The following is a 21,375-nucleotide window of genomic DNA, read 5'->3' as shown; positions in this document are numbered from 1 at the left end:
GAAGGAAGGAAGAACCAAGAAAGCAAGAAAAAGGAGAAAGAGGTTGGTTGGTTGGTTGGTTGGTTGCTGGTTGTTGAGGGTGGGGAAAGGAAAGAGAAGTCTCGAGAGCAAAAGGAAAATACCAACAAGTAGGCACAGGTAGTAGACTCAAAAAAAAAGAAATAAAAAACGCGCCCTGTCCTCTTCTACGAACATAAATATATACGTATGTGTGTGTGTGCAGAATCTGAAAGTCTGTAAAAGAAAGGTGGTAGGTTGGGTGGGGGAAGGAAAAAAGCAAAACTGCGAAGCTTGAAGAAGAAGAAGAAGAAGAAGAAGAAGAAGATTCTTTCTTTGGGAATATCTAAACCGTTCTACCAACACACGTGTGTACGTGAATATATATTTCTGAAGGTATGTGTGTGTGTGTGTAACTAACACGAAGTAGAAAGAGTTGTCTGAACAGGAGACGAGCAAGAATTGAAGTATTTCGGACTTTGGCTTAGGAGAATGAGAGATGAACGGACTGAAAGAGGTGAAGAAGGTGGAGGGGGGAAGTGGGTGTTGGGTGGAGAGTATCGGGGAATATGAAAGGGGGTGGGTGGGGACTGGGTGAAGAAAAAAAGAAGCGATATTGACGAAAGAGGTATAGAAGAGGAAAACTCGGTTCTTATTTCGAACTCCGACGACGCACACTACTCGTTGAAGAAGATTCGAAGGATACGGGAAAGAAGAAAAAGTTTCATTTCGAGATCCTTTATCGTATATGTCATGCTGTGTTATTACTTTAACTGCTACTATTACTAAAACTGCTTGTGCTGGTGATGCTGATGCCAGTGCTGATGCTGGTTACTGGTACTGGTACTGGCTGTTGGTATTGCTAGTGTTACTGTTATTGGGTTCTTCCTTTTACGAAGATATTCATCTTATGAGTATCACGAAATAAGAAAAAACACTGATCGAATTACACCCGACAACGACAATGACGATTATTATTTATTATTTGCTGCTAATTGTTTTTTAAATGAAAGAAATCAAATGACTGCAGTTATTGATCTTAGAATTTAAATGATGATTAATCATCTAATCGTTAGATTTCTAAAATCAGAAACAAGCTAAAGAATAATAAACTATGACTGTAAAATAAAAATACCATAACCCCCTACACCTCTCCCATCGCAAGAAAAAAATATAAGAAACTGATGTTCATATATAAAACAACAACATTTGACCACAAACAATTGGAACCACCAGACCCAATAATAATATACGGCAAACTTTTGACGAATAAAACTTCGGACTACCTGGGTGGTCCTCAACCATAATCACAATCCTAGTCTCCGCGTACTTTTGTCCTTTTACTGTAACCGGACCGTTTCTGAACGTGATAAAAAGAACAGAATAGAAAAGAAGAGAAGAGAAGAGAGGAGAGGAGAGGAGGTGAAACAGGTGGGTGGGGGAGGTGGGTTTATCGGGGGTAGGTCGAGGGGGGTTGGGACGAAGAGGGGGGGCTTGGCTGGGGGTGTTGTACGTTTTTTCGAAATATACAGAAAAGTTATGAAATATCGCGAGCGTCGTGAAACTTTTAATACGCGCGTACCTCTAGAAAACCCAGACTACCCTCTCACCCCTAACCCCTCATCACCCCCTTCACTCCACCCCCTTTACCAGTTCTCTCTCTCTCTTATTCTCTCATCTTTCTATACATTCTACACCTGCACGGTGTATAAAACCGGAGAACGTCAGAGATAGAACGAGAGAAAGATAGAGAAAGGGTGGTTGGTAGAAGGCGGGAGGATGAGGGAGGAGAGGGTGGGCAAGGTGGTTGGTTGGGGTCCAAAGCGTCTAACTTTTTTATTAAAAAAGTTTTTCAAAATAAAAATCACACCCGCCTACACGCTGGAAGCTTTCCCCGTAGGGTGAGAAAGAGGTGAACGTGGTTGGGGTGGGGGGTTGGGGATCGGGGGTTGGAGGAAGAAGAAGAAGAAGAAGAAAGGTGGATCGGGAGAATTCGTGGGTGATACCAGGGTGAGGTGAGATGCTGGATTATACTCCGTTCGGGTTTACGGGGGGTGCTGAGGAAAGACGGGGGATTGGTTTTGTTAACGAACGGAACGAACATGACACGTCCCCTTCTTTTTCTTTTTTGTATTAGTATCTCGACTGATAAGTTTCGCGCAAGATAAAAGTTACGATTTCTTTTGCATTACTTTGAAAAAAATCTACAAAAACGTGTAAGTGAGATCTTATCCAGCTTTTTATAGGTTATGTTAGGAACACTTACGACGCGCGGCCATATTGTTTTTTCTTGTCTCTTATCTCGAATCGTAATTGTAGAATTTACTCGTACGCTTGATCATCATAACTTTGCTCATAGATTATTTATCTTTTCTTCTAAATGAAAATATCTGTGCTTGATGCGAATGTATGGGTGTATGGGTGGGATGGGTGTGTGCTGGGGCGTATGGTCGAACGAACGAACGAACGAACGAACTGTTCTCCTCTTCTCCTTCCAATTTCATTTCCCCGTTCCGATGTTTTGCAGGCTTGAAGATATATACACACACATAGATATATCCAGGACTTCGTCTAACACATTGTCGCTCCTAAATTGCATTTTTCAAAAGTCTGCGTACCTTCTGTTCCCCCACCCCGAAAAAGTCCCCCAAACCAGGTCCTGAACCCAGGTCCACCCCCGCCGAAGCAAGCAACCAAGCAAGCAAGCAAGCAAGCAACCAAGCAACCAAGCAACCAAGCAAGCTACCCAACCCACACACACTCTCTCAACGGTCCGCCAACTCATCCCCTGTTTCGAAAAGTCCCCTCTCTTTCCATTTATCTCGACGAATGAAAAGGCTCGTAGAGAAAGAAAAAGAAAATATAACGAACGGGGCATAAGGGGTGGGGGAGGGGGTTGCAGGAGGTGGAGGTGGAGGAAGGGGGCGCGTTAGATAGGTAGAAAGGTAGAAACAGGGTTGGAGGAGAGATCGAACCAGAGACGACAAAGACGGGTGGTGGGTCCCAGGCCGACTACTCTCCACCACCACCACACCACATCCTCGCTCACCCCACCCCACCCCACACCCCACCTCCGCGACTCCTTCTCTCCTCCTACGGCAACCGACCGATAATGTTTTTTGTCGTGTAAATAAAATTTTTCCAATACTCGATGCTCGAAACAAACGAAGCACTCCGTCAGCGAGGAGGACGAGGAGGATGCTGAGTGGGGCCAGGGGGAGGGGGAAGGATGGGTAGAACAGCTCGAGGATGAGAAGTATGATCGGGGTGAATTGGGGTGGTTGGGAACGACCCGATTGGGCTAGTTCCAATGAAAGTGTATAGGAAGTAATCGGAGTGTTGATGGTTTGACAACTTGACTGACTGACTGATGCTAAGATAAGTGTCAATGTTTGACGAAACTTCTTTGCATATTGTCCTTCTTTTTTTTTTCTTTTTGATATGGGTCAGAACCTCCTAAGACACCAGGGTGGGGGAATATTTGCTGTTCCGATATTCCGTCAATCTATTTTATTTCGATCTTTTCAATTGTACCTGATTTGTCCGAAAAAATTGACAAGTGGGGTGTTAAGTTTTAGGATTAAAGGTTGATAAGATAGCTAGCTGATGGGGTAGTTGCAAGTAGACGGTAACGGGAGTGGGGGATGAGGGATACCCTCCCCCTGGCGTTAAGATTACAAAATCTTTTCGGAATTTTTAGCAAATGGAGAAAAGAAACGAGGAAGGAAGATGACGGTAACGGAAGACCAAATACGTTTCTCAGAATGTTCAAATCGTTGAACTTGGAACAATTGTCTTATTGTCTAAAAGAAGAAGAAGAAAGTGAACGAAAATATAAACAATAATTTACGAACAATATAAATAACGATTTACAATAACAGGAGGGGGGAAGGGGAACAGTTGGGGGGGGGGTGTAAAAAGGCTTCGTAAAGATGAAGAAGAAATTGCAAAAATGTAAAAACGAGAAGAAGGATGATGGTAGAGAAAAAGGTAAAGGGAAAGGGAAAGGGAAGGGAAAGAAAAACAAGAAATACAGCGTCGGCAAGAGAGAAAGAAAGAAAGAAAGAAAGAAAGAAAGAGAAGGAAGGAAGGAAGGAACACGACGGCGGCAACGGCGGCGGAGGTGGAGGTGGAGGTGGAGGTGGAGGTGGTGGTGGTGGTGGCTCGTTCGGGGGATCTTTATCAAAGTCAACGCACGCCGGTCACCATAGCAACGAAATTGGATTTTTTTTCCAAGTTTTTTCGGCCCTTCTCGCCGGCGCCCACCGCCGTTGCCGTTGCCGTTGCCGGCGTTCTCCTGAAAAGGGGGTTGGTAGGGTGGTTGGAAAGGTGGGTTGAGGTAGATAGGTGGTAGACATATACATATATATATATAAAATATATACATATATAAAAGCAAGTATAGTGAGCGAGCGAGCGAGAGAGAGAGAGAGAGAAAGAAAGAAATAAAGAATGAGGAAGTGAGAAAGAAGACCACGACGAGACGCGTTGCAATACGGAAAGAAGAGAGAGAGAGAGAGAGAGAGAGAAAGGGTGAGAGGGAGATAGCAGCAAGCAAGAAAAAAAATAAAAATATATTAAAAAAAAAAAGAAAAAAAAGAAAATGAAAAAATAAAAAGAAAAAAGTAGTACGATGATAAAACTGAAAGAGAGAGAGAGAGAGGGAGAGAGAGAGAGGGAGAGGGAGAGAGAGAGAGAGTAGAAAAGCTTCGTAGAAAGAGGAGACTCGTTGGAGGAAGAAGAGTAGACGGGGGGAGGGAAAGTGCAGAAGAGGAAGAGTGTGCAGAAGAGGAGGAGGAGGAGGAGGAGGAGAGAGTGCAAAGGAGACCGAGACGGAGGAGAAACAGGGAGGAGGAGGGAGAGGAAGAGTAAAAAAGAGTAGGAGAACCCGGAGAGAGAGAAAATGAATATCGAGGAGAGGGTCGGGGTAGGGGGAGGGGTTCTGACGAACGGCGACCGGGGAAGCCAATAATTCGAATTGAGAACAGCCAATGGCCGTGCATCTGATTTTTTGTCGTATCATCGCCGAGGTCGTCCGCCCTCCCCCACCCCCAGTCCCTCCTCTCCACTCCTCTCCTCTTTCTTCCTCCTTCATCCTATCCGATCTCCCGTACCCTTCCAACCCCCGTCCCCCCTTCCCCCTTCATACTCATCCTTCTCTTCTTCCTCTCTCTCTCTTTCTCTCATTCTTCGTTTCACGTTCGTTCGTTCCGTTCGTTCCGTTCGTTCCGTTCGTTCAGTTTAGTTCTCGTCTCGTCCCTTACACACACTCTTCTCTCTCTTTTCTCTCTTCTCTTTCTCTGGTTCCTATTTTTTGTCTTTTTTTTCATTCAAACTACTCCCCTTTGTCGACCTACCCTCCTCCTCTTACCGACACCATCGCCAATTACACACCCCCAACTCCTGCCCCCACCAACCCCCGCCTACTACTCAAAATTTCTTCCCATTCGTCTCTACTTTTCCTGATGGTTCTCTGCTGCTTCTGTTACTACTAGGGACTACTACTAAAATCATCATTTTCTTTGGTTGCCACCAACGCCATCGCTGATGCTCAACAAAAATGGCCGCAGAACAATCCCTTTCTTCTTCTTATTCTTCTTCTTCTTCTTCTTCTTCTTCTTTTTTCTCCCCGTGTACCTGGGCTTTTTGTTAAATCTTCTACCCCAAGCACCCAGTTCTTCTTTCTCGTTCATCGTTCGCCACTTCTGAAGATTCCACTTCTCCTCGTTCCCTTTTTCTTTTTTCTTTTTTTTTTCTTATTCCTATTCCCCGTTCCTTGTTCTCCTCTTCCTTTTCTTCTTCTTCTTCTTCTACTTTTATACTTTTTCTTTTTCTCTCATCTCATATGGGAAACTTTTCGGTCTCTTATATTCTTGCATTCTCTTGATCCCCCCCTCCCTTCCTTCCTTCCCCATACTACCTGGAACCAACCCCTTCGGTTCAGTTCAAGTTCCTATCTTTTCTTTTTTTTTTTTTTTTTAATCGATATCCTCTGATCTTGATCCCTTTCTTTAGTTTTTTTTTCTTTCTTTTATACTTTTTTCACTTGCGTCCCCCCCTTCCTCTATGGTGGGGGGTGGTATTTTTTGCATTTCTACGAAATCGAATCGTTAGTATATTTCCATAAACATAATTTGTGTTTCTTTGATGTATCACGAAACAGTAGAATAGTATGTGTGGGTGTGTGTGTGTGTTGCTGGTTCGATGATACATATTTAAAATTTAGGATTGATTTTTGGTTTGTTTAATGTTTTATAATATTTCAAAATTAATGTACTAATTGATGATAGATTTAGTATTGTTTTTTTTTTTAATCTATACCGTTGCCATAATAATAATAATAATAATAAAAAACTTGACGAACGTGTTAGTCAAGAAAACGTATGAATGATATTTAATGAGACACCCGGTATAAGTTACACGTCTAACAAACAGAGATATCAAAGATTATAAGTGACATGATGAGTGACTGCTACTCTTTTACTCTGCCCATCACTTCGAAGGAACTCACTCGCACGGGTTGTCATAATCAGCTGATTACTGTTAAACTCGTGGAACGAGGATAACACTATACTTCTTCGCAACATTTTCAAGAGAAGGAGAAAGAGAGAAAGAGAAACAGAAAGAGACCAAAAAATATGACAGACCGGCTTGACCAGGTTCTTCGATCTTTATCTTACCCGAACCCTTCACACGTCCCCTCGTGTCACACACATATTTAATTGTTATATATTTTTAATTATCAACAATTGTTTTTATTATCAAACTTAGTACTAAATTGGGAATTTTTGAATTTGAACTGAATTAATTTTTGTTGATTAGAAAAAATAAATAATAACGATCATTAATTTGTTCATTTAATATATTGTTTGTAATATATTAATTAAACAATATTTCAAATGTTTAAAACAATAACGAATGGGAAAAATCAAAGATATAAATAAATAATCAAATATCTTGCCCCCCATTCCCCTCCCTTCATTGTCGTCGGAAAAGTGTTCAATTCCCCCAGATATTTGTGTTGGCCGAGTTTTGATATTTCCGATCGGTTAAAAGTTGATCTGTAACACCTATCTGAATTTACACACCTGGACGGGATTGACATTAAAATTTCATTAACGTGTAAAGTCGATTCCTAAATCGAGAAGGAACATCGTCCAAATATAAACCCCCAGGATTTGGTGGTGGCTTGTGGATGGTGTGTAAAAATAATTACTAGCAGACGTAATCTTCTCCCGTATATATCCGTCACACACACACACACACACATATTTTTATTATTTTTACTTTTAATTCGTTCTATTTTTTCTCTTCCCGACCTTTTACTTCTCGAACCCTTTACTTTTAGTAACCTTCGACCTACTTATTATAGTCATTTGACTTTTTAACATCTCGTACCACTTTCGTTTCGTAACTAGGTGGGGAATTATTTGGGGATTTTCTTTATTTTTCCCCTTTCAAATATAACTAGGAGAGAGAGAGTTTTGAACAATCGATCTTGTCGATCGACAATACTTTCCCTTTTTTTCGAGCAATCGATTATTTCACTCTACGTTTTCGAATAATCTCATTTCATTTTTTTGTTGCGTATGCTTTTATTACATTTTTATTAGAATTAATGTAGGTTTATAGGTTAGATTTAGTAAGTAAGATTAAGTTAGGTTAGGTTTGGTTTTAGTGATAGGATTTTGACAAACCTAAATGTCTTGAATAATATCATTGTGTATAATAATATATAAATCATATATAATATATTTTTAATAATTATAAATAATAACTAATTAATATTTCATAATATTAATTATTTTATATATATATAAATGTATCTATTCAATATTCTGCATACATTTCAATAAAAATTATTCAGGGACCTACTTTCAATCTTAAATAACTGTTCAGATAACCCAAATAAAATATTATTTCTCTGATGCATCAAATCCCGTTATATTCTTATACCAATTACTCAACACTATGAACACTTAAAAATAATTCTTATCAAAAAACAGATCACCCCAATATGACCCTCCAATAATAAAGCACACAATGGTCTAAGAAAATGTTTTACAAATGTCAAAATGGTTTTATATTAATCATACCAATTAGATCAAATTTAATCTTGAGTCCTAGTTTCTCTAATCTTCAATAATCGATCTAATGAACGAAACGAAAAAAGAAATGGTGTCTAAGACGAATCAAAATGTTCCCATTACTATCCCAATCCAAATATAATATATTACGATATTAATAATTCAGATAAATTATTCTTATGAAAAAGCAAAAAAAAAAAGAAAAAACAGATCATTCCAACGAACAAATCCCATAACTATTAATATACCATCCTAACAAAACAGATCAACAACAAATCCAACAATGCAGTACAACAACAACGACAACGACAACAAATTCCCCACTTCCCCCAGCTCGAGTTTAAACAAAGATAGGATATTCTTAAACCATAAGATAATCCTATCACCTTCTTCATCGTGTTTCATCTCTTACTTTCTCATCACCTTGAGTTCAAAGCTCGCAAATAAGAATAAAAAAAGAAAAAATAAAAGAAGACGTGAGAGAGAGAGAGAGAGAGAAACACAACAACAAAGATACGATGAGAAAAATAGTAAGGTTGTTGTGTGTTGTTGGATGTTGAACAGTATTGGGGTGGGAGTTATGAGCAAAAGGGTGGGGTTTTGGATGAAGGTTGTGGTGGGGCTAGGTGAGGGGCCACTAGCAGAGGTAGACGGAATGGAAACAAAAAGAAAAACGGAGAAAAAAAACAACAAGTACGGGAATTTCCGGTGGAACGTAGAGACCGTGGCATAGCAAGCAGGCAAGGCATTCCATAGCTGTGAACTTTGCTAAGGCGCATATACACACTTGCACGTACACAACTATTGCTCTTATATGAGCGTCTGTAAGTGTATGTGTGTGTGTTTGGTGGTGTGTTAGAAGCTCCTATAGTTTGCTAGTTAGCTTGCTGCTAAAGGCCTAGTAACGTGAACTACCAACAGCAGCACCGATTTTCTCTTCCCTAGAATATTCTCACACACACACACACATATACAAAGAGAGAGAGAGAGAGAATCTTTTCTAATGGGCGAGAGAATCGAGAACGGAAGTGTACTTTAGAGTTCTCTAGGCTCGATTCGAAACGAATTCATTTGCCACCACTCGCCTACGCTTTCTTTTTGTTCATTTTCCTTTTTGTTAAACTGCTACTACTATTAGGACTCTTTTGTCTATTTGCGAGTACCGGCGTGTCGCCTCAAAGGTCGCTCGGTTTTCAAATGTTCCAACGTATCCCCACCCCCCCACCACCACCACCACCAACTAACCCCCACTACCCCCGTTCCAACCCCAACTCATCTTCTTCTCGCTCATCCTACCACCAACACCACCGACATCACCAACATTACCACCACCCACCCACCCCCTCCCTTCTTCATTCTCGTTCACGTTCTTTCAACCCTTGGTTCAAACACTGTGTTAGTTACTAGCATTGCTAGGGGAATGGTAACTCCACTCTAACTCAACTTCTACTACAAATTCGTTCTCCTTTTTCTTTTTTTTTTTTCATCTCACTTCGCGGTAATAGCCGAATAGTTCATTCTAATCTAATCATTTCCTTTTTACTCTTGTTTTTTTTTTTTTTTTTCGTAAGGCGGATTAGTAAATTTTATTTTTGCTAAAAAAGAATTTTCTTCGGTTTACGTTAACGCATTTTTTGTTTCTTTTACATGTCATTTATAATAAACGGAATATATATTTATATTTGTCATGTTTATTATCTCTGTTGTTATTTTTGTTCTTTTTTTATTTTTTTTACATATAATAATCAATTATAAAGATAAGTATAACACGTAATTTAACAAATGCGTAATTATTCTCTGTAAATGCACTATAGTCATATTTGTATTATTCCAAAAATTGTTCATATTTTTTAAAATATATATCATTACGGTTAAATACAATATGTAATTATACTAATAGAAGTAATAGAAGTCATTTGCATATTTTTTTTCGTTCCGTTAAAATACAAGTAAATAATAATCTAAATAATATTAATAATTAGTATAATAAACAATAACGTAAACAATATAAAATATAATAAAATATTATATCATAATATATATAACATAAATATAATTCATTCATTCGTATGATATTATTATTATTATTATTATATATCGTACATTATAACATATTATAAGTCAATCAAATTCATGACACTATAGCATCAAATATTCCTACAATTTATTATCCTATACTACATCATCCCCCTACCAATATATTACAAATTCATATCGGAACATCATTCAAAATCTATTACCACTACTGTACCATAAATAATTGAAAAAGAAAAAAAAATATATAAAAATAGAAGGAAAGAAACACCCCCTCGCACGTGAAAATATATTAAAATGAAATTAAAAATACAAGGACGCTAGGAAATCAATAAAATCAATCAGAAGATTATTCTAAACAATTGTTAACCCGTCAACTGTGACACTTTTATTAATATATTAATTATCAAAGTTCCCATTAAAAACCGTTAAACCGGAAGAAAAAAAGATGGCTACGTCAAACAGCGTCTTACACGAAGTGACGTCCGGCATGGCTTGGCTTGGCTTGGCTTGGCTTGGCTTGGCTTGGCTTGGCTTGTCATTCCTTCGAGGTGAATACGCTCAGAGAGCAGCTAACCAACCAAGTAGAATTCCGTTCAATATTTTATGTATACCGGACGCGACGTTACGAGCCCTATACACACCATCACCACCAACCACCATAACTACCACCATTACAAGTGTACAAGACCAACTTCTTTCTCTTCCGTGTGTTTTTCGCGTTTATCCCACCAATGTCTAACCTTTTTTTTTTCTATACTCTCCCTCCGCCTTTTTCTATTTTTTTTTCTTTACACGTGCACACGCATACAACCAACAACAACACAACCCACCACCAATGACTATACTCAATCAATAAAATATAAATATGCAAGTAACACAATAGGATAGGTTTATTAATAATAAATTGAAATTGTCACGAGTACGGGAACCATTTTCTTATGTCAGGAATACGGACGCAAACGTTTATTTATTTATTATATTTATATATATATATATAATAAATAAATAGTTTCTTTTTCTTTTGTATTTTTTTTTTTTTTTATAAATATTTATTTGACCGGATAATGATATATTAATTTTGTTCTAAATAATATATACATATGTGGGATGTGAGCGCATCCATACCAAATACTTAAATACGCGTTCTTGAAGAGATTGAACGGTAGGTCCTGGATAGCTCAATGAGTAAAGTGCAGTCGTTCGGAAAGCGAGGGGGGAAGATATCCTGGGTTCGAGTCCCGGTCCTCCAGTTTTCTCAAATCCAACGGCCTGATTTTTTTCACGAATCTCACATATATATAAAAATTATAAAAAATAAATAAAACATCGACAATAATTAGTAATATCGTATTTATGCGTCTTTCTTTAATCTGCACGGACTGATTTCGTTGGGCGCATATATGCGCCCGTAACAATCAAATTGTATAATACCCCGTAGTTTCATCATAGATTTCAACATAATATTGTGTATCGTTTCAAATGTAGGAGACAATTTTCTGAACAAATAGTGACACAAACGAATGCAAAAATTTGGGCCCCTGAACGAATATAAGTCCCAATAAAATAATTCACTAAATTTGATTGGATAGAAAAAAAAATTCGTTCTTCTAAACGAATAATAAAATTAATGCAGGAAACAATAGTAAAAACAAATAATAGTAGTAATAATAATAATAATTATAAGTTAGTAATATTGAAATAGGATTTGCACGCACACAATCGAGAATACAGGGTTTTTCTTTCAGAGCGTATAATAATAAAAGCGTTAGAAATGCAACAGGTTTTTCGAGACGAGATAGACGGATTGGATGAGAATCGTTGAACAGAAGAAGTTACCTTCGACTTTATCAAGGGCTTCTCGGCCGATTACGTTTCAAGATTTTCTATCTCCCTCGCATTCACAAGCACAATCCATACATCTACTTACACCATCACCACCTACACGCTTGCTTGCTAACTTTTCTTTTTTTTCTTGTTGCAAATTAAAAACAGAAGACTCGAATTTGTTTAAATTGAGAATTAGAATGATTTATTATTTATTATTTAATTAATTGAAGAAGAAAGAGAAAAAAGAACATAAACCAATTTGATTTTATACGCGACACAAAATATTTTATAATTATTATAAGAATATTGTAAGAAGAATTCGGTACGTTAAACAACGAATCCAATAATAATAATAATATATTTTTTCGTATATATACGTGAATATAATATTTGTATGTGTGTAAAAAAAAGAAAAAAGAAATAGAAAAGAAGTAGTCACGGTTATTAAGCGTGTTTTATCTGTCACTAAACACACATATAGACACATAACACACATACACAACATAGGAACTATCGACTGGTAACATTAAACCGTAGAAGAGTGTAACGGGTCGTTAAAGTTTCCCTAACAACCTCAAATAACGAAAAAAAAAAAAAAACGAAACGAAAAGAAAAGAAAAGAAAAGAAAAATAAGAGACACTCAAAAAAACCTAAACGTAATTTTTATTCTAACTTGCATCATTATATTTTGATATACACATGCATAATGTCTGTTCAATCGATGATACAAATTATGATTCAACGTGAAAAATTAAATAGAAATAACGTGGAATAAATTATATTCGTTCGTATGAGAAAATTTATGTTATACGAAGAAGAAAATATTCTATTAAAACAACACACATACACACACATACACACATCACGCGCGCGAACGAATATTATCTCGTTTTTAAATATTTATTAATTTCATAAAAATATTAAATATGAAAAAATCGCGTTATATTTCAGATTGCATAATATCTTATTAAAAATAATATCTAATTAAATCATATTAACAAATTGACAATAATCTTCCCTTACCCGAAAGGTTCTTAACCACTTTGTATAAACATTCTCGTCGAGTTCATAAATTTGATTAATCAAATTTGGTAATAATAAGAAAGTAGAAAAAGTTTGGGGGGATATGTTTTGAAGATTTGGGACACCCCGTAGATGTGTACGGGCTAATAATAATCTTTTCTAATGATAGGCGTCGTAGACGATCTTTTAGTAAATATCTTTCTATGTTTGTGTAAATATATATATAATAGAGGTGTGTGTGTGTGTATGTAGTCAAACTCACCTAACGAATATATATGTATATGTATATATGTGTATGTATATATGTGTATATATGAGAAGTTGAGCGAGCCAGTAAGCTAATTATCCGGTATGTGCTCTTTCGAGAGAATGCAACGTGCACACGGTTAGAGTAGAACGATCGTTACCTTCCTACATAACGTGAAATGAATTCATTACGAAGGCCTAACATCCTAACATCCTATATAGAGAAATGTACATAAATGTATAGGGTGTACTAAACTAAGTTTTATTATTTTGCAAATTTTCAAAATTATTTATACAAATATTTAAAACCAATTTTAGCGACTATTAACACACGCGAATGAACAAAAGTAATGCATGAAAATATTACTCGATTATTATTTATAGATTTATTATTTTGTAAATGAACAAAATTTTAAAGTAAAAAATAATTATTCGATAATTATTTTTATTGTTTTTTGATAAATAAAATTTACTTTCTAAGTAAACATTGTTTTGGTTTCATAAATGTTTTTATATAAAAGTTAATTGTTTTTTAAAATTATTGATGTGACGGTAGATCTCCGAAAAAGTTCAAGGTCAAATTGATATTCTTTACGAACAAACATAAAATTAAATGAGATGTATAGAGGAAAAGAAAATTGTATTCGATACTTCGAATTTTGTTCAATTTAAACAGAACGGAATTTATTATTAATCAAAAAAAAGAGTAGACTTTTAATAAAAAAGATTTGTATTGACTCACCCTGTATGTAAGTGCAGAATTCTTAACATCGAGAAGAAGGTAGCTATTAAACTCGAGTAACTTTGCAATCCCACGCTCCTTCCCTATGAAAACAATTGAATTTTCTTTTTTATATACCTTGTTATATATAATTATACATTTCTTTTTAAGTATATTAAATTTCTAAATGAACAAAAAAATATTTAATAAATCTTTAATAAATCGTCAAACGATCGAACGTAACTCGCAGAATATAATTTTTCCCCTTTTACTTTTATATTTTCATTTTTTTTTCTTTTTATAAATCAAAAAAGAATTAAGATAAATTATAAATTAAAAAATATTTTCTTGGAATTATCAAACGCAAGCATTTCATCATTTTAATAATAATAATAATAATACTAATAATAATTAATTTAACTTGAAACTCAAAGATAAGCTATTATTAATTTCCTCTTTTGATCTTTTTTCAAATTATAAATCAAAATTAAATTCATAAAAAAAGTAACATATTAATCCACCTAATGCATTCCATTTATAAAAAAACAAAACAAATACACAAAAACATATTTATCCTACGAACGTTTAAAATTACGTAAAAGTAATACACTCGAAATACATAACCTAAAATTTGCGAATATTATCTATCGAAACAATAAATGAGACCAATAAAAGAGCCAACAATATCAGTTTAACATTTCATACATACATACATATATATATTCTCCAATAATAATAAAGAAAAAGTTATTAAAATAAATGTATAATATTCGATAATCGTGAAATAAATAATGAATAAAAAAAAAACATCGAAAAATATTCATCGAAATCATGAAAGGAGTTGTCACTCACGTAAGTAAGAGAAGTTAATGAGAAGAGTTGCCGAGGAAGTACGCAACGAACGTAAACGTAGCGTAGGTTCGCTCACGCGCACGTGTAAAGCGCGCTTCACACGTGCGCGCGCGCGCTCCTGCGTATTATTGCACGAGTTTTGTCTCATCTCTCTTTGTTTCTCTCTCACACTCAACTCACTCACATTTTGTCTTACTCACTCACATTTTGTCTTACTCACTCACTCACACATACACACATACATACATACATACATTACTCACTTACTCACTCACACACAAACACATACATACATACACACATACATAGATTACTCACTTACTCACTCAAACTCATTTTGTCTCTCTCACTTTTTCTCTTTATCTAAATTCCCCTACCATTGACCGCTCCCGTGAATTCCGCGAACGCGAATTGGCGCACCCCCACCCCTTTTTTTTAGCGGCTACGCGCCCGGTTATTGGCTAAGCCGTCGCGAGCGTTACCCTCACTCCTCGCAACGCTCATTCGACCCATTCCATTCAAGTCAGCCGAGGTTCGCAAACGCGTCGCGACGCGCCAGGCCACGTTGCTGTTTTTTCATATCTTTACCACCCTGTTGGCTTTCTTCTTCTTCTTCTTCTTCTTCTTCTTCTTCTTCTTCTTCCATCATCTTTTTTATATTCATCATACTATTGTTTTACAAATGTATCTTTATTTTCAACATCAACAATAACAACAATTAAGAATTCAAGTGTTTCTTACTTTTTATTCGAAAGAGTTATCTTGAATTATTTTAGATTTTTAGCTATCGTAAACAACCTGACACATATATATATGTAATTCGAGTGACTAACTATTTTATACTAACTGCACGCTGTCAACATTTTATTCCAAAAATACGCAACGCACTTGCAACACACTTGCAAAACATACTTTATCTACCTTTTGTCTGTAATATGTAATTATGAGATATATATATATGTATAAAAAAAGAAAAAAAACAAAGAATAAAAATTACTACAAAAATAGTGATACGAATAGAAAAATAATAATGACGTGTTAATTCGAGGAATGAACAATTTTTATACAAATCTGACACTTAAATATATCAGTCAGAAGTGATGAGTGCACACGTGGGGACACCCCACATAAGTGATAGATGTATATATGTGTATTGGTTTTTATTTTTTAATTATTTTTGTTCTCTTCAAGAACGAGATTTATTTTAATACCAAAAATAGGATTGATCGAAAGAGGACCCTTGAAAGGAAAAAAAATATTTAAAAAATTGTTTTCTCGTTCGATAATATAATTGTTTTCGATTATATTCGAACGAATTGTTTACAATTAAAAAATAAATAATAAAAATACCGTAACTTACCCTCACTTGTGTATACGTATCTACAGGTAACACAAGGAAACGAAGGAATAGAAAAGTAACTAGCTTTTTATAAAATAAGGAACGGAATTGGTATTCGGAACGTGGCAACCGTCGTTCGGTTAAGTTCACGGAGTACTAATCTAGGCGCGAAAGATGATACCAGAGTGAGGTATGTTCAAGCAAGGTATACAGAGAACTAACTAACCGATTCGTCTATGACTATGTCCGGTTTTACTATAAAATCGGTAAATAAAAAAAAAAAATAAAGAGGAAGAGAGAAAATAGTGGGGGAAAGAAGAGGACGCCAAACGTTGAAAAATTTTAAGAGCTGTAAAATACCTCCGCCGACCAAATTTCGAAAAAATAAAATACCTCGAGAAGAAAAGAATAAAGATCGGAGAAATGACGAATCAGAAAAAGGAAAAGAATGTGCCCCGCCCCCCATTTTCCCTTTTGCTTACAGATTTGTTAATATTATTATTCCTTTCTCACCAATTTTCCAATACTACTAGTCGACCTAACCTTATTCCACTGTCTTATAGATTCTTTCGTCGATACCCGGGTCGAAAAAATTGGTCGAAAAAATTGGTCGAAAAAATTGGTTGAAAAAATTGGTCGAAAAAATTTCTCGAAAGTTCGAATATATAATATATATTCAATATATCATAGTATATATTATTATATATATTATATATTATATATTTTATATTATTATTATTATATATAATATATATTCAATATATCATATATTATATTATTATATATTTTATATATATATTATATATTTTTATATTATTATTATATATTTTATATTATTATTATTATTATATATTTTTATATATATTATTATTAGATATTTTTATATTATATATTATTATATATTTTTATATTATTATTATTATTATTATATATTTTATATTATTATTATTATATTATATATTTTTATATTATTATTATTATTATATATTTTTATATTATTATTATTATTATATATTTTTATATTCTTATTATTATATATATATAATATATTATATATTATATACACGTGCGCATTCCTAACTACACGTATTCCTAAAAGAAAAAAAGAAAATAAAGGAAAGAAGAAAAGAGGGACGTGTATTTAGCGTTTACGATAAAACTACGGAAACAGGGAACTTAATTTCGTTAAAATGACGTACAACGAGTTATCGATTAATTCTCATCTATTGGATTTGAAATTATTTTTTGATTCAAGATTACGACCAATTTGATGAATCTTTATTAAGTACAAATAATTATGATAAATCGATTTTTCTAGTTACTTGGTCTTGGTCTTGGATCCAATATTTTTTTGTGTGAAAAAACACGTTCCTTTATTTTTGTTTTTATTTTTTTATTCTAAATGAAAAAGTTTTTCAGTATTCCTGTGGTGTCGTGTGTATGTATGTATGTTTGTGTATGTGTGTGTGCGCGCGCGCGCGCCAGCAACGAACTGTTCGATACTCAAAACGATACAAACAATGGCTTCTATTCATTCTCTCCTCGGCCCCGTTGCGTACTTCCTACCCCCCCCCTTCTCGCGATACCAAAATAAGAAGACAGATGGACGGACGGACGGACGGACTGAAAATGGGTTTTACAAAACACACACACACACGCACACATACACACTCGTATAATAATACAAATGAAAATGACGACGTACGTGCACGTGTACGCGTATGAACACATTTAGGGAGGGGGGGAGGGGGGAACGAGAATGTGTCTCCGAGTAGAGATAAAAAAAAAAACATATTTAAAAAGGTAGAAAAAGGGTAGAGAGGAGAAGGGTGAAAAGGGGGTGATGGTGGGTACGTGTCCCCCCCCCAGACCTCTCTGTTTTTATGTTCGTCAAAGGGGAAAGTATGGAAAAAAAAATAAAAATAAAAAGAAGAAGAAGAAGAAGAAGAAAAAGCGCCGGTGGTGGGGGGGGAAGAGAGAGAGGTAGATGGGGGGGCTAGTAGAAAAACGGGGGAACGAAGGAACGGAGTGTAGTGGAGGGGAGGGGAGAGTTAGGGAGGAAGAGAGGGCCGCGTAATTGGATGGTACAAACGTGCAGGGGCCAAGAGAACGAACGGTAGGCAAGCAAGGACGGCGCCGCGTTCTTTTCCAAAGGCGCGAGAACGAATGAAAAAAAGCACGACGCCGGGGGGACGAGGAGGAGGAGGACAGGGTAGAGAGGGGAGAGTAAAGGGGTAAGGGTTGTAGGAGAGGTCTATTCACCTCTCTCGTTTCTCTTTCTCTTCTTTTTCCTTATCACCCCATTTTTTTAGAGATGGAACGCAACCGGCAGCAGACAAACAAAAGTGGAAGAGGAGGAAGAGGAGTAGTGTTGGGGGGAGGGGCACCGAGAGTACCTCGGTACGATACTGAACACAAACAACAACGCAACGCACCCAAGAAACAACTGTGGAAGAAGAAGAAGAAGAAGAATAACAACAGTGTGTGTTTTTTGAAATAGGAAGTGCTAGTGTTTTGTTGGCAATAGCAATAATAACGGCGCAACGGTGTGACAAACATATCGGTAATAATAAAAAGTTTGGAATAACTCGAGTAGGGGGGATGAAGGAAGGAAGGAAGGAGAGGTTGCGATAGGAAGAAAAAAGGTGAACGCAAAGTGGAAGGGGTAGGTGGAAGGGGTAGATAGGAAGAAAAAGAGAAAGAGAATTCTGTTATAGATTAAAATTTCTTTTTACCGTCAAGAATATTGATTGTTACTTTTTATTAATGTAACATTAAAGTGGCGCCATGCCGGTGAAAGCGGGGAAGAGAGAGAACGATGATAGAGTTAAAAGGAGTGGGGGTAGGAAGTCCCTTCTTCTTCTTCGTTGTCGTCGTCAAAGTGTTTAGTTAGTTCGTCGTCGTCAACGTTGTGTTGTATTGTGTTGTGTTGTGTAGCTTCCGTGATCGAATAAAAACGTTAGTGGAGGGGAAATGATAGCGGCAGCAACTGTAGGAAAATATGACGGAGAGGGGATAAAGCGTAGGAGTTACGGGAGGAGTGGGGGGATTACAAACGCGAACCAAAGACGGTCAACTTCTGTGTCCAGCACTCGCGCGCTTCTAGAGACAAAAATTTATGCACGTATGTGTCTGTGTTGTGTGTGTAATGAAACATAAATACACGTGGAACTATTATGTGTGGCTTGTGTGTGCATGAAACTGATAGCGCACTCTGGGAAGAAGTAACAGAAGCAACGTGCCTCAACGTGTGGGGTTAAGGGGAAGGGGAAAGGGAAGAAGAAGATGAAGAAGAAGAAGAAGAGGGCTTGTTTGGTTTCTTGCTTGACTACAGTCTGCCTTCTACTGAAGAGGGATAGGAATTGTAATACTGGAGACGACCGAAATAGTCTCATAAATACGGCCATTTTCTTGTTCGGGTTGCCATCTTAAAAACAACCCTTGGCTATTGTGACAATTATATACACTCCGCCTTATTCCGATATTCGATCAATCCACATTCTCATTCGCTCCTCGCAGTTCCTTTTCTATTTCTTATTACCTGTTCAACCTATTGGGTTTTAACCCTTTCAATACTACGGGCGACTAAAGTCGCTCTGCATACAATTCGCGTAGCATACACTGTTTAATACATATGACGAGTGATTATAGTGACTGTCGAGTATTTTTCCCTGGCAATTGTCATGTCTGTTGTTTAATAAAAAGTTCATATAAATATTTTCAATTGTGGAGTTTTTTTTTTTTTCAATAAGCACCGTTAAATCAACTCGTGTTGCCGTGAAAGCGCATGCGCCGCTGCTGCTGATTACCGCCCGTATTGAAAGGGTTAAATAAACGTGAACGAAACTGCCCACTAAAATCTTATCGAAGTGTATCCTCGAGAAGAAAAGTAACTATATATACGTGTACGTGTTGGTATTATCAACTTAACCGTATGAGTTTATGTCAACGAATGCAATATGCACGTAGTACAAGTCTGCTGTTGCCGCTACTGCTGCTGTTTTTACAAGAAACGGGGTGTCTACCAACCCCTCCCTACCATCCCTAACAATCTTTCTTTCTTGTCACTATCACCCTTTTCCATACTTTCTCGCGCAACCCCCCATTCTTTCGCCCACTTTGTTCAGCGAACACCACCCTTCTCGACCCACCACCCCACCCACTACTCGCACTTTCTACGGCAACCAACATTCCCTCCATTTTCTTTTTTCTTCTTCTTCTTCTTCAACTGCCACCGTCACTTTGACATTTTTTTCTTGGAAGGAACGTACTCTTTTAAAATTTGTCGCAGATATATCCCACAACTTGAGATTTGATTCATTTTGGAACAATCATCCTCAAAATTCCCACCATTTTTTTCCTCTTATGCGTCCCCAAAATTTTGTGTACGCACGCGTGACTCACAACCAGAACCTAATCCAAATGTGACCGGAACTGTCGTTTGTGTCTCCTTATGAAGCTCCAACCATTAACCCCCGCAGCAAAGATATTTATTTATTCGTCTCTTTTCGTGTCCGACAGACCAATCCTGGACAGTAATTGCATCATTCTCCTCTCCTCTCTCTCGTCTCTTTTCTCGAATTCTTTTAGAAATATTCAACTATTTTTCGAATTTTCCTTCCATTCCATTTTCTTTCCATTCACTAAAAATCCTGTTTAATATATTACAATACAATCCACTCTCCCCCCATTAAACATGTTGGATAGTGAACCCTACTTTTCCCAAATTTATATCCTGTCAGCAAAAGAAAAGCTTCAAAAGATTATATGTGTTTTCTTTTTTATTTTTTTTTTTTCCTCAATAGGTAAAATTCGTCCCCATGAAAAGATTTCCTTTCCTTTTATTGTTCCCCTAACACCATCACTTTTCTTCTCTAGTATCCCCCCCCCACCACCACCATCAGATTTAAAATACCTTTTTGTCGTTTCTGGCAATTATCCTCCTTGTAAAATAACTTTTCAAATATCCTTCGAAAGGTAACACCGCTTTGTTAAAAGGTATTCGTATTGTCTGACAAATTTAAAAGGTATTCGTATTCTCTGAGAAATTCTTTTCTACAGAGAAACGTCATCTTTCGGGTCTAGGATTCGATGAATCGCATAAAGTAGGTGCCAACATTTCGAAAGGGGGATTAAATAATTTAGATTTTTTCTTTTTTCTTTTTCTTTTAGTATAACATTTTTCTTTTGTTTTTTTCTGATTTTTTTTCTGATTTTTCTTTAATTTTTTCGGATATTTTCGGAT

The 21,375-nt window shown here is 36.3% G+C and overlaps 1 protein-coding gene across 19 annotated transcripts in view; it reads right to left on the bottom strand.

The window, feature by feature from the left end:
- LOC122513568 overlaps window positions 1-21,375 on the bottom strand; it is an 84,258-nt gene that overhangs the window by 29,402 nt on the left and 33,481 nt on the right. For 14 of the 19 annotated variants that reach the window (XR_006302780.1, XR_006302778.1, XR_006302785.1 and 11 more), the window contains one exon: window positions 13,961-14,043. The exons of the other annotated variants lie outside the window; for them this stretch is intronic. Coding sequence is in view for 5 of the 14 variants with exons in the window: in XM_043629979.1 (XP_043485914.1) it covers window positions 13,961-14,043 (83 nt within the window). In the remaining 9 variants the exon portion in view is untranslated. Of the gene's footprint in view, window positions 1-13,960; window positions 14,044-21,375 lie in introns of those variants that run through there. 19 annotated transcript variants of the gene reach the window in all.

Source organism: Polistes fuscatus, unplaced genomic scaffold (genome assembly GCF_010416935.1).
Source record: "Polistes fuscatus isolate 324 unplaced genomic scaffold, CU_Pfus_HIC Scaffold12, whole genome shotgun sequence".
Lineage (NCBI taxonomy): Eukaryota > Metazoa > Arthropoda > Insecta > Hymenoptera > Vespidae > Polistes > Polistes fuscatus.
Note: the sequence above shows the minus strand (reverse complement) of the source record. Positions and strands in the feature narration are given on the sequence as shown.